Below are 13589 nucleotides of genomic sequence, written 5' to 3'. Positions count from 1 at the left end.
AATTTAATACCAAATTCTTAAAAAAAATTTTTTCCTTTGAGGTTTTTCGGAAACATTACCCTACCTTTAACCATAAGTTTTAAATAATAGTTCACAAATTAACATATGGAATTTAAATAGTTAAAATAATAATTTTAATACTAAATTCTTAAAATTATTTTTATCCTTTAAGGTTTTTTTTTGCGACCGCAGAGACTTTCCTACACAGCGTTTGTATAGTGCTTATTTTCAAATTATTTAATGCACATATGCACTACTTTTTATTTAACAAAATAAATACATTGTTATGCTTTTTTTTGTATATATAATATGATGTGGGGATTATAATTGCGCGCTGTGTGCGTGACGTCTCAGCAGACATCTGGATAACGCTCTCCTCTGTGGTGCGCTCTGGTGGGTGTTGGCATTAAAGATGGTGGCGAGGGTATGTGGCGCTCCCTGGGAGCTGTATTTAGACATAGATAGTATGGCGGCATTTGTTTTAAGCATAATCGGGGTGGTTTTTTTTAACATATCAGTATGGCGGCATTTGTTTTAAGCATACTCGGGGTGGTTTTTTTTAAACATAGCTAGTGTGGCGACATTTGTTTTAAGCATAGCTAGTTCTTTAACTTTTGGGATTTAGACATAGCAGTTAGACGTTGTTTGTTTTAAGCATACTTTATCTTCTGAGATTCAGACATAACTAGTATGGTGACATTTGTTTTAAGCATACTTTATCTTTTGGGATTTAAACATAGCAGTATGGCGGCTTATGTTCCTTATTTATTTCTCTACTCCTTAACTGATCTCGTGGTCTGCTTTCTAACCTCAACGTTCTTGCGTTCCATGGATCAAACCCTAGCCGCCCCGCTTTTTTGTACACAACTCCTGCCTTTGAACCGACGCGACGATGGCGCGCTCTGGCAGTGAAAGCTAGAACTAAGGTGACGGATGTCAACAACAATGGCGACCTCCAGCAGACGCTGTTTGTTTGTCAAGGTTACGTAATCAATGTTTACACTTTCCCAGGCCGACAAGATAGCGGCCTCCAGCAAACGGCAACTCCTGGGGGCCGCCATCTTTGCATAGTCAATGTTTACATTGTCCCAAAACCCCTTCGTTACTCCTACGTGTCCCAGTCCTCAATCCTGGTGTTTAATTTTCTAAATTATTTACTTTAATAACCAGTGATGTAATTTTATTTATTTCAATTTAATTTTGCATTGTGCTACTATTTCTTCGCTTTCATTTTATATTACCCTGCGCACCAGTATTGTCGGACGCAAGCGCGAGTTCCGTAACTATCGTGCCATATTGGTTTGATCTGATGCCTGGGCGCAGCGCGGCGCCACCATAGACTACGAGCCTCGTTCGTGTGGAACCTGTTTCTCGTTCCGAAGAGTCTTGCCTTGATTGTGCTTGGTGTCGGGGGTGCTGTCATAACTTAGAAACACACAACTTAGAAACTCATAACTTAGAATTTTCTAAGTTATGACAGTTATAAGTTAAAACGTTTCTAAGTTGTGTGGTTCTGCGTTGCGTGTTTCTAAGTTACGTGTTTCTAAGTAATGACAGTTCTAAGTTGTGTGTTTCTAAGTTGTGTGTTTCTAAGTTGTGACTTTCTACATTATGACGTTTCTAAGTTGTGTGGTTCTGCGTTGCGTGTTTCTAAGTTATGACAGTTCTAAGTTGTGTTTACGCATGCGTGGCATCTCTCTGGTATGTTGCGGACGGTACAGAGAACTCGGCCGGCACGTGGCGGCAAACCGAGGTTATTGTTGTGCACCGCGCCACGGGAGTATATTCGCAAGGAAATGGCGTTCTTACAAGTACGTATTATTTTAATTACTAGTGTAAATCAGTATATTTAAATAATGGTTTATGAGTATTGTTTTAGCTGTGTAACTAAATATTTATTGCTGGTATGATACTTTTCACGCTTTAGTTTGACATTGGTAATTATTTGTCATGAGTTATTATTTGAGCAACTAAATCACACACCGTATTATAGTTATGAGCCCACGAGCGTGTAAATATTTCGAGTCCAACAGAGAATATGCTAGTTAAAGGAAATTCAAACAAATATCGTGCGTAGAATATTATTTATTTATCACATTTTAAACAATAGTTTTCAATATGGCCTCGTGGCCGTGCAGTTTGCATGGCTAAGTTCCAATCCAAAAGTGGTCGGTTAGAATTCCTGCGGATGCATTTTTTTTTGTTCTAGTAAAAATTAATTCGGCGCACGCGACATTTCAAAAGTAATAAATATATTTGAATTAATTAATGCAAATAAAAGTAAATTTATTAATTAAATTGTACATTTAATTTCACTCCTTTGTATCCATACAAAATAGTGATAATTCAATAAAAATGATACAATTTTATTCATAAAAGTATGCAGAGGTAGATTTTATCATACAAAAGATAGAAAAATTAAAAAAATTTTCTTCCTCAAAGAATATAATATTTTTAATGCCTAAATGGCTTGGTTTCAAAAGCCTATTACGGCTCAGTCTCAGGCCGAATATGATATTTCCTTTTCTTCTGGATCATTAATTTCATCAATGTTTTGTTATGACGTCACGTTAAATATCGTCCGTAAAACGCCTTTACAGACAACCTTTTTTTTTTTTATTAACTATGGCATTTCCGCACAGTACATACATTTAACAAAGAACATCTGTGAGAAAAAATTTTTATGTATTATTAATTGTAGAATAGTAAAAAATGAGCATATCTCCAATTGAAACACAAAGATGAAATATGATATAAAAAAATAGCCTAAATTATTTGAAGCGCAATCTAACAAAAAATTACTTCAACAGAATTAAAAAATTAATTTAACATCGAATTACGAATATGATGGAAATAACGTCCATTTAAATTAGCTAGTAATGTCTAAAACTTGATGGGTAGTTCTGATTCCATGGTTTTAAAACTGGGAACAATACGATTGGTTTATTCTTTGTAATAGTGAACACCAAATAACTCTTCGTGTTTTAAACTGCGTAATTAAAACAAATATTTTAAATTTATATGTTATTTCGTTTAATTGATAAAGCTCTGCTTTATTGGTCATTTGTGAAACGGAAAAAAATTAGTTCACAGTCCTATGTTCAATAATAATGTTTGTTCGCTGAAGTTTTACGTGTAATAAAATGAATTAATGACTATGGCTAGTCGACGTCTTATAGAAAATGCATAATCATTCCATACAACACAGAAAGTTAGCCAATAAATTCACAGTGAAACATTTTTTTAAGTTTTCGTTATGTGCAATTCACAGTTAAATAGTATTATTTTAGTTTAAAGTTGGTCTAATAAATACACACTTAGTAGACTTACAGGTCTATCTTTTGACAAAAGTTTGAAATCAACATGTTTCATATGTTTTTTTTGTATATATAAATTTTATTATTTACTGCAGGGCTTTATAATCATGCAAATTTAAAATTTATACTTGATATTTCAATGGTTTCATTACACGTTACAAGATATTACTTCAACCATTTGTTGTTTGTAAGTATATCATCTAGAGTTTGTGTTGTAGGCCAATGGAAATGAGAAAAAAAATCTTAGCGACATAGTTTTGTACACTTCAAACGGATTGTCGAATAGAGTTTGATCGTGTATTGGATTATCAAAAAAACAATGCCAGAAACACTTAGAAAGTTTATGAGTTGTGTTTCGAAATTATATTTGATACTGCTGTAGCGACCAGCGATCCTATCTTATTATGACTCAATAACGTTAATTGTTTAAGAGAGTCGTTATTTTAAGAACTCATTTTATAACCTTACATTAATTATAGCTACTGTTCCTGAGCTTACTTTTACTATCCATAATTTATTTATGTTAACGGTTAATAGGCCCCTACTTCAGAATTTTATTTTAAAACGATTTCTCTAGACTCATCAAAAATTAAAAAATTTGTTTTAAATTTTATATGAAAAATTATCCTGAAAACAAATTTAAGTAGGGGAGACCGGGGTAAGTTGGCGAACGGGGTAAGATGACGAATCGTATGTAACTAATCCAAAAACACAGATAGAAGGTTGGCGCCCCTGTGACATTGAATGTCACAATCTGCACCTACTAGGCAGGTGCAGCGGAATTCTCCAGTCAGTTTGAATGTGGCAGCTTTGAGAGGTTAACTGTTTCGTGAGCCATTGTTGTAATATTGAAGGTATGTATGTTAAGCTATTACAAGAAAAGTGTCCATTTGTATAAAATGTTTATATATGTAAAATGAAACGCTGACTTTTGGGAGTATTTTAATGTATAGATTGTTGAAAATTTTTTTTTAAATGTTGTTAGTGATTTTGGTAAAGCAAAAAAAGGGCTGCTGGGGCAAGTTGACGGGGGCAAGATGACGAATTCGTCATCTTGCCCCTGCAATCGTCTACTTGCCATAGGTAATGACAATGTGAGCATTATTTTGTATTAAATGTTTTATTTAAACCAATGATATACAGATATGAAGAACATTTATGTAAAAGCAAAACTAATAATGAAATTATATAATATTATAACTATTTCCTGTGTTAATAGTCTTAACGATTTTGTTTGATTTTTTTTTGTAGATGCCCAGGAATTATAAGCGGAGAACGGAATGGAGTTGGAGTGACGTAGAGATTACTGCTGCTGTGAATTTTTGTCGTGATAATGGTATTGTGATGGTCGGATTACCACCACATACTTCGCATAGGTTGCAGCCATTGGATGTTTCGTTTTTCAGCTCTTTATAGACATTCTACTCACAAGCTTGTGACAATTATTTGGTGTCACATCCCGGACAAAAAATAACTGATCTTTATGTGGCAAATCTCTTCGCTGCAGCTTATTCAAAAGCAGCAACTGTAGGCAATGCCATCAACGGGTTTGAGGCTACTGGGATAAAGCCTAAAAACCCTCAGATATTCAAAGAATGTGATTTTGCTGCTGCGGCTACATTGGAAAGAAAACTTCCCGGAAGTGAAGAACCAATGTTAACTTAAATACCAATTTCATCTGACCATGCATCAAACGATGTGTGGCTAAATTATATGCCTAATTCTTCAGGAGCTGATTCATTAGCCCAGCCAGAAAAAAATAGTGATCTTATCGATGAAGCAGGGCCTTCTTCTGGGAAGGTCAATGAAAATTCATGTAGAAAAAAGGCATCGTTTTATGATTTAAAACCATTGCCAGTGGCCCACAGAATAACCGCGACAAGGAAAAGAAGTACAGGATCAGCTTCAGTAATAACAAGCTCGCCAATTAAGAACATGTTGTTACAAAGAGATAGAGAGAAGAAAGCAGAAAGAAGAGAAGAAAAATGAAATAAAAACTAAGAAAACTGAAAAACGAAGCTCTGATCATTCTGTAGCAAAACCATGAAGCCATAATAGTGTTTCTTGCCCTGCATGTGAAGAAGTTTACGTGGAACCTCCAAATGAAGACTGGATTCAATGTTCCACATGTTCTGAGTGGTGGCACGAAAACTGTTCCAATTTTGTGTGTGACTATTGTTAATGACATTATTCAAAGCAAAAACTTGCAGTTTTTCGTTACTATGTGGCAAGGAATTGTATCAAAGTCGTTCAAATATGTTACAATATATCTTCTTTGCAGCCTGCATGTTGTTTAGTGTAGGATATCTATAAAACTATTGTGTACTTTGTCTATAAATATATATTTTTTTGTTTCGTCATCTTACCCCAATAGGTTCGTCAACTTACCCCACTCCTGGGGCAAGATGACGAATGTGCTAACAAATTGGTTTCTTGTCAATAACTTCAGAACTACACACATTAATACAACCTTGTTACATTTTTAGGTAGAAAATAGTATATACTTCGTATTGGTACCAAATTAGATATAATAAATGCTTATTTATCTGTTAAAGGCCATTTCAAAGCTTAACATCGTCAACTTGCCCCGGTCTCCCCTATATTCTTTTTCGTAACCATACAAAATATTGCCTGAAGATATTTCTCGGTGGACTGATTCATACTGCTGTATTTTTTAAGTGTAATTGGCTTTGGTTGCCAAAATAATTAGTGTAACTTCTGCAGTCACAAACATTTTCGTTATTTTTACCAGTTACAAAATTCCTTTAAATTAAATGAATAAGGAAAGTAGCATTTTAACAGATATTTTCATGTTGGTTAACTTGAATATTTTAACATTAAAAGAGAACAAAATTACATAACATTTTCATGGACTAACACATTTCTGAATTCTTGCTAGTAGTAAGGTCTGGCGAGTCGAAAACATAATTTAGAGTTGTTATTGTTGTTTAAGTTGGGTTCTACCCGACTTTGACGTATTACTTTGACAGAAAAATAACAGATCTAATAAAATTCCATAACTCAGGTAGAATTTGACGCTTCGAGTGAAATTTGAATCCTAGATTCCAATTTTACCTAGAAACTGAAAGATTCAAGAAAAAACGAAAAATTTAAATAAATTACAAAAATTATGAATTCTTTTTCATTCTCTTTTCTTCAGACAACTATTTATAAATATAACTTATATTAAGACGTATTTGAAACCAGTCACATGAAAAAAAAATATTAGTGTCAATTAATTCAATTACGGTATTTGAACCTCGGGAAGACAACAAAAAATCCACCGCTGTCTTTACACTTCCAAGCCCATTAGGTGACTGATCTCCTCCGCAGCAAGCAGGAAGTATTTATGTTCAAATACTATTTCTATTCTTTAACTTTTCAATCTCACTGAACATGTCATAAAAATATACAGAATGCTGGTAAATCTTCATATAATTAAAAAAAAAAATTAATGACAATTATTCTCATATGATGAAAATCTTTCATAACTTTTAATGCCAATAATTATTTATAGAAACGTTTGGCAACGTATGGTATATACATAAAGAGTCATTAAAAATACTTTAAGGTAGCAAAAAAATTCGGTATTTCGTCTTGCCATTCGGTGACGGTTTTGAAAGCTCGTTTAGCAATTTTGTATTTCAAATGAGATATTGAAACAAAGTTGGAAGTATTAGACATTGAACTACTGATAACGGGGCTAACAAGTGATAAACATTCCTTTGAACAATTGTTTGATTTCATAATTCCCTACGCTAGTTGAGTACTTATCTTTAATTCAGCTAGTCCTCTTGTGTAATCATCATTATAGCTTTGGTAAAGAGGATTAAGTGTTCATGTAACTCAAGTATACTTTGTATAACATTATTTATTCTTAAATTTTGCTTACAGCAGGTTTTGAGGGCATAATGGCTACGGAGTCAAGACCATGGAAGCGAATATACAAATTACAAAGAATTATGCATAAATGTTTCCTTGTTTATATTGAAAGAGTTGTAATTAATTTATGATTGGAATCCTGTGTATCTGTCATCAGCCCACCTGCATTTCCCATACTCCGTTGTGTTAATAACATACAACAGACCCATGTTGTATTAAATAATAGAAAAGCTACATTATTTGTGGTTATTTCGTGAGCAAACAGATAGCCATTGAGAAAATATTATTTGTACATGTCAAAATGGTTAGGGGATTAACAAAGAAATTATTAAAAGACCAATACCATGAGACTTTATGGGTTGTTTCAAGATCCATGTTCTCTCCAGATGGACCACGTGGATTATCAGGTTCCACACTCATCGGAAAACAGAAGGGATATCCATTCGGCGTGCCTCCTTACGCGATGTTCCTACGACTAGTTTATACTTTCTGTATGGTGCTCTTTTGCTAATGTGACATATTCCATGGCTACCTTTTGCAGACAGTTTGAGATGACACCCTGCGTCCTGTTGCTGTTGCAATAGCGTTGTATTAGTTCACTGTTGCAAGGGGTGTCAAAGCTGCTCGTAGCCCATACTGCTGATGAAAACACATTTTGTCTGATACCCCAATTAGTTTTTTCTAATCCCCGAATTATTTTTATCAGTGTAATATATATATATATATATATATATATATAAGATTATGTTACAGCACAGAGATGGTGAAATTATACTAATATGCTAAAACATTTATAATGACTAACAAAAATACACGTTATTCAAAATGTAACTGCCAAAAATTATTAATACATATTAAAATAACATATTTAAAACATAAAATTGAACCTCGCCCCTTGATGGTTACCAAGTGAAACGAGAATATATGTATTATAATCTTTGTATCGCCAACTTTCTTTACTATTTTAAAACTTGTGATTACTTTTTACTATGATTATTTTAGTTTACCAAATATATTCCAGTGTAGTTCCAATATCATATTGTTTCATTTGGCACACCAATACGTTTGGTATGTCCCTTAATGTTTACGAAAGTGACTATATACGGATTTATCTTGCTACACGTTAGTCCACTACATTTGTGACACATTTCCGTTCATCGACTTCCGTTACATTTTCACAAAATGCCGTATATCGTATTTTTACCAAATGCCGTATACCGAAAGTTAAATAGTTTACACATAAAAATTTTTGATACTAACTAAAAAAATTAACAAACCTTTTTATGACATATGCCTCGTTTATTTTCTACACTCCATGAATGCATGGACATTCCTATGTACTTTTAACTACACTGGGTGATGCAGTACTACCTAAGACCAAAGTTGGCATTAGATATTTTCGATCAAAGCAGATACAATCCCGTGAGCTAAAAATTACTTGGAAATGACCATAAAATTTACACAAAAGGTAAAATCTTCAAAAAGGGAAAGTAAGAGCGATTGCAGTTTCAAAGCAGGGCGAAGCCAAAGTGACCATAGGATCACAAGAAAAAGGAATGCTCTCAATATGTGCATAAAACATGCAAAAGGGAAGAACAGTGCAATTGAAAACGTGTGAATAATAACAATTGTGAACCGAAATTATTTAAAAAAAGAAAGCAAAAGATATAGTAAACATGCATATGACATCAGCAATCAAACCAAATTTAGGAGCAGGAGGTCAAAATGAAATTTCAAAAAATCTAAAGAAAATTACCATCAGTAATCCGATATGCGCAGTGCAATCTATCTCACGTTATCATCATTAGTACATTGTTAGAGCTGCCGGTCAAAACAGTGAGCAAAGATTTTAACTATCACGCTTCTTAAAAAAAAATTGGCAAAATTTCGGTGAGTCATATTTTTTTACTATTAACAGGCACGTTCATATAGGTTACCTTAACAGTTTTTTTTTTTGAAATCGAGTAAATTGCTAGTACGTTAATTTTCTTTAAAATTCAACCATCTTAATATTGTAATTTATTTACCAGCGATATAAAAAAAATAGATAAATTTTCTGTTAGAAATTATAGAATTTACGGTAAGAAATATTTGCTACATATTTTGTTCAGTTTTTAAAAGTCTGAAATCTAAGTTAGTATGATGCAAAAAGCTGTGCAGAGCTTGTCTTGGTGGCCTGTGTTTCATGCGATCAACACGGCACGGCGCTGCAGTCGCAACGAACAGTCGAGCGAGAGCTCGCGAGAACAGCGCGTGCGTTTTACGTGCTTCGGGCGGTTTCGAGGAGCGACGGCCCTCCCAGCTGGCGATCTTGACTGGAGGGTGCCTTGCGCGTAGAGGCGATTCAGCATTTGGAGAGCGAGACAATGTCCGACCTATCGCTTCATCACTTTATGACCTCCTCTAATGAATAAAATAAATGCAGCCAGGTGACAGCACTAGACGTTCACATTTCCAAGATCTGGAATGAGACAATTCTCATGGTAGAGTGTAGTTGGATATTGCTGGTTGCGTATTCATAACCATGCAATTAAAACCCATATATCAGCCTTTTTGATGAAAATATCGTAGAAATGCGAAATTTCATCTTTATTGGACTGATTGATGTGCTAGCTTTCATGTCGTTAGGCTTACAAACCCAATTAAACGTTTGATTCGAACTTAGATTAGTTTTGCTCTGAAGTAAGTACTGTACGTCGGAGTTCGCTTTCGAAATAAGGGATAAAAATGAAAAAAATATTACGGAATTATATTACTATGTTTATTTCCTCGGAGGTTGCTTGCAGGAACTTTTTCTACGATTAAAAAAAAAATCAGTGGCCGATTATTGAACTCTGGTCCCTTATCACAATTTGCAATTCCGGTCACTGGAATATTGTATGAAATTCTATATTAGTTGTTACCTTTCATCTTTCCATCACAGCTGACTTGGATCTTGGTTTTCATGCTTGATTGCGTGCACTGTTATGAAAATCTAAGAAGAAATTTACTATCAGTCCCCACTATACACAAGACTAAATGTTTTTTTTATACATTTAGTAGATAAGATTGATTGAAATTCTAGAAGTTCGTGGTCGACACGTGCACTTGAGAGAAGTAAACACAAATAATAGATAACAAGAAAATAAAATTACTTACTGCAACACACATACATCCTTGAATGATATTAAAATGCTGTTAACAGTAACTTTACACAGAAAAATCAAAACGCATTTAGATTTTGTTTGTCAATAATTTGGTTTGAACGAACTACATTAAATAAAAGTGTTCTGCGAACTACCAATCATCCTTAAAAAAATGAAACAAATATTTTGTTTACAACCACAACACTAATATTATTTATGTATTTATAAAATTACAAGATTTAAAGAAAGAATGAAGAATGGAGGGGTAAAATATAGTAATTCAGATAAATTTTTTTAAATAACTATGACATTGGAATGTATGACGTTTTATAAAATCTTTTCTTGTTTGTTTATTGAATGTTACGTGCTTGGTAATTTGTAAAAACGTTTATTATTATGACATCAGTATCACTACTGGAAAAAATTGTCATAAACGAATTTTAATTACGATCTTGGAAATAACGTTACATAATTACAGACGTAACTTTGACAAAAATAAATTTAAATTAATCAGTCTGAGAAGGTTCATTTACAATAAATAAATCTTATTTCTTTCTGCACAATAAGTGTTCGTTTTCAATAGTTTCATCGCATGAGGCGTGCGCCCGGCCACACCCAACAAAACTGTCAGTCGACGCATTGGAAGAGGAGTTATAAAGTAATTGTTGGCAACAATTGAAATAATATTCGCTAAAGTTGCTTGGCTTCTGGGCTGTCGCCGCGTCGAAGGCGAAGATATCACCAATTGTGAAGTTCTCCTGCCTCTCTCCTGAAAGGGGAATGTTTCCCGATTGTCTGCAGCTGTGGGCCAATCAGAACCTTCCATTCTTCTGGTTGGAATGTTGGTTTGGCCAATCGGAGTTGTGATTCTGTGATTGGCTGGGAGCGCTTACCAATCAGGGGCCTCTATCTTCTGGTTAGCTGGGCTGTTTGGCCAACTAGAAGCGATCTGTCTGTTATTGGATGCAGAGATAGGTGAGCCTATTAAAAAGCAGGAGAGTAGTAATAGTTTGGTTCCTCCTGGCAGAGGCGCCAGGCGGTGGTACCTGGTGCCTGTCCGCCATATTGGATTGTGACGTTACAGCGGCCTTTTTGGATGACCTTGATCTTTGACATTGACCTTTACCTTCAAAATTAGCCCAATTTAGCCCAAAATTCCTCAAAATTTGCCAAAATTTCAATTTTTTTTGGAAAAGATTTCCGTCAAAAATTCTCGAAAAATTCCACAATTCAAAAATTAGGATTTCGAAAACCTCAAAATACTTTTTGCCTTAGAAAGAACACAATGTCCTAAAAGAAGCTTAAGCATCCATGTCTAAAGCCTCTGATAAGCCTCTGAAGTCACCTAGGATTATGACCGCCATCTTGGATTATGACGTCATCGTTTCAATTTCCGTTACGGCCGCCATCATCAAAATCCGTAATTATTATGTTAGATGATCGGGAAAATTTTTAAAAATCATTAAAAAAATTAATCAATATAATTGAATAGTAAAAATTCAATAAAAATTATTTTAAAAAAATATAACAAAAATTTACACTTATGTCAAGGAGCTCGGAGTCCTTGGTTCGAAACCCGTGAGGGAAAACAAATAAAAATGACGACCGATCCTTCCTCCACGGAAGCTGCTGGCAGACTGACCTCCCACCACTTAAGCCACATATATATATATATATATATCGTCAACTAGTATGACGTTACGACCTCCAACTTTAAAATCTATATTTATTATCCGTTTTTAATTTAAAAAGTTTTAAAATTTATTAAAAATAAAATAATCAAATATTGATTTAAAATATTTAAAATAATACCGTTGCATGTTTCGTTACTGCAGCCATCTTGAAAATCAAATATTCAAGGCTAGAAAATCTAAGAAAAACAAAAAAAAAAAATATTTAAAAAATTGCCTTCTTCAAAATATTAGTTATTTATACAATTTTGGTCCTCGGTTCGATAACCGGCGAGAGTAAACCAGTAATTTACTAACATATTAAAAAAATTCTCAATAAAAAGTAATAAAAGCGTCTTACGACACACCCGACATTGCGAATTATGTCACCACTTGTATAAATTATCGTTACGGATGTCACCTTTAAATATTTTAATGAAAAAAGTAAAAAAAAAAACTTAAGAGAAAACTTATTGATTAGATCGAGTCCCCTCCTTGGTTCAACACCAGTAAGAGCAAAAAATAAAAAAAAAAACACAGATCGTTCCTCCACAGAAGCCACATACAGACTGACCTACCACCACCAATAACAAGGTATATATCGTCAGCTGGTATGACGTCAGGTCCGCAATATTGTCTTCGTCCGCTGGAGGCCACCATCTTGTTTTCGTCTGCTAGAGTGTGCTGATGCCATGTTAGTGTAATTTTCTGTTCACCATACCTTTGACCTCGCCTGTTGGCATTGAACTTTAACCTTGACCTTGAACTTTGACCTTGTCCTTGGAATTTGACTTTGACCTTGACGACCATCATGGATCCGACATTTTGTGTTCAGTACATGCTACCAGGAGCTATCACCTGCTAGAGGACATTGCCACCATATTGTTTTCGTCTGATGGAGGACACCATCTTGTGTGTGTACTCGTCCTATAGAGTGAATTACCATCATTTATTCTAACCAGTTATCATTTATTATTACTGAGGTGCCCGCCTTCCGGAAATTTAGGCACCATCTTGGAATCGTGCAATTATTTAGCTAGAGATTCGGGAAAAAATCCAAAATTCATCAAAAACATTCACTCATTAAAGTAATGATTGATTCGAAACTTGGTTCGATCCCTGGACGATATAAAATTAATTTAATATAACATCAATTTAGCATAATATTGACAGGTTCGAAAATAAAACAGCACAAATTCTTTTACAAAATTAATTTTATTACATATCTTCTATTCTACTACAAAAACACTTGCGAAAGTTAACAATTTCATAAACATTAAGTTCCGCATCGGTGTGAAATGACTAATTCTGAGCTCCAATCGGTTTATACTAGACAGAGACCAACCAGAACCTTTACTAACATTATGTTTTTTTGTTTGTATGCCCACGAGTCTTCAACCTAAACTGAGGAGTCGTAATTTCTGCGAGTGGTTCAACAGTAAGCACACGGAGTTCACCTTTACATTTTTTTGCATGTCGACGTAAATTATCAATTCGAGTAAACCATTCATGACACTCATCGCAGCGAAACTTCATGCGAGAAATATTCTTCGTACATTTAATCCTCTCATGTCTTCGTACATCATGGGAAAATG

At 34.2% G+C, this 13589-nt stretch overlaps 1 protein-coding gene across 1 annotated transcript in view; it reads right to left on the bottom strand.

Annotated features, from left to right (window-relative positions):
* Window positions 1–10173, bottom strand: part of LOC134531452 (sialin-like) — a 50330-nt gene extending 40157 nt beyond the window's left edge. The window contains exon 1 of the mRNA XM_063367163.1: window positions 10103–10173. Within this exon, the coding sequence (XP_063223233.1) occupies window positions 10103–10145 (43 nt within the window). The 5' untranslated portion in view covers window positions 10146–10173. The remainder of the gene's footprint in view (window positions 1–10102) is intronic.
* Between the last annotated feature and the right edge of the window lie 3416 nt (window positions 10174–13589).

This window comes from Bacillus rossius, chromosome 3 (assembly GCF_032445375.1).
Source record: "Bacillus rossius redtenbacheri isolate Brsri chromosome 3, Brsri_v3, whole genome shotgun sequence".
Taxonomy (NCBI): domain Eukaryota; kingdom Metazoa; phylum Arthropoda; class Insecta; order Phasmatodea; family Bacillidae; genus Bacillus; species Bacillus rossius.
This window is presented reverse-complemented; position numbering and strand designations above follow the sequence as displayed.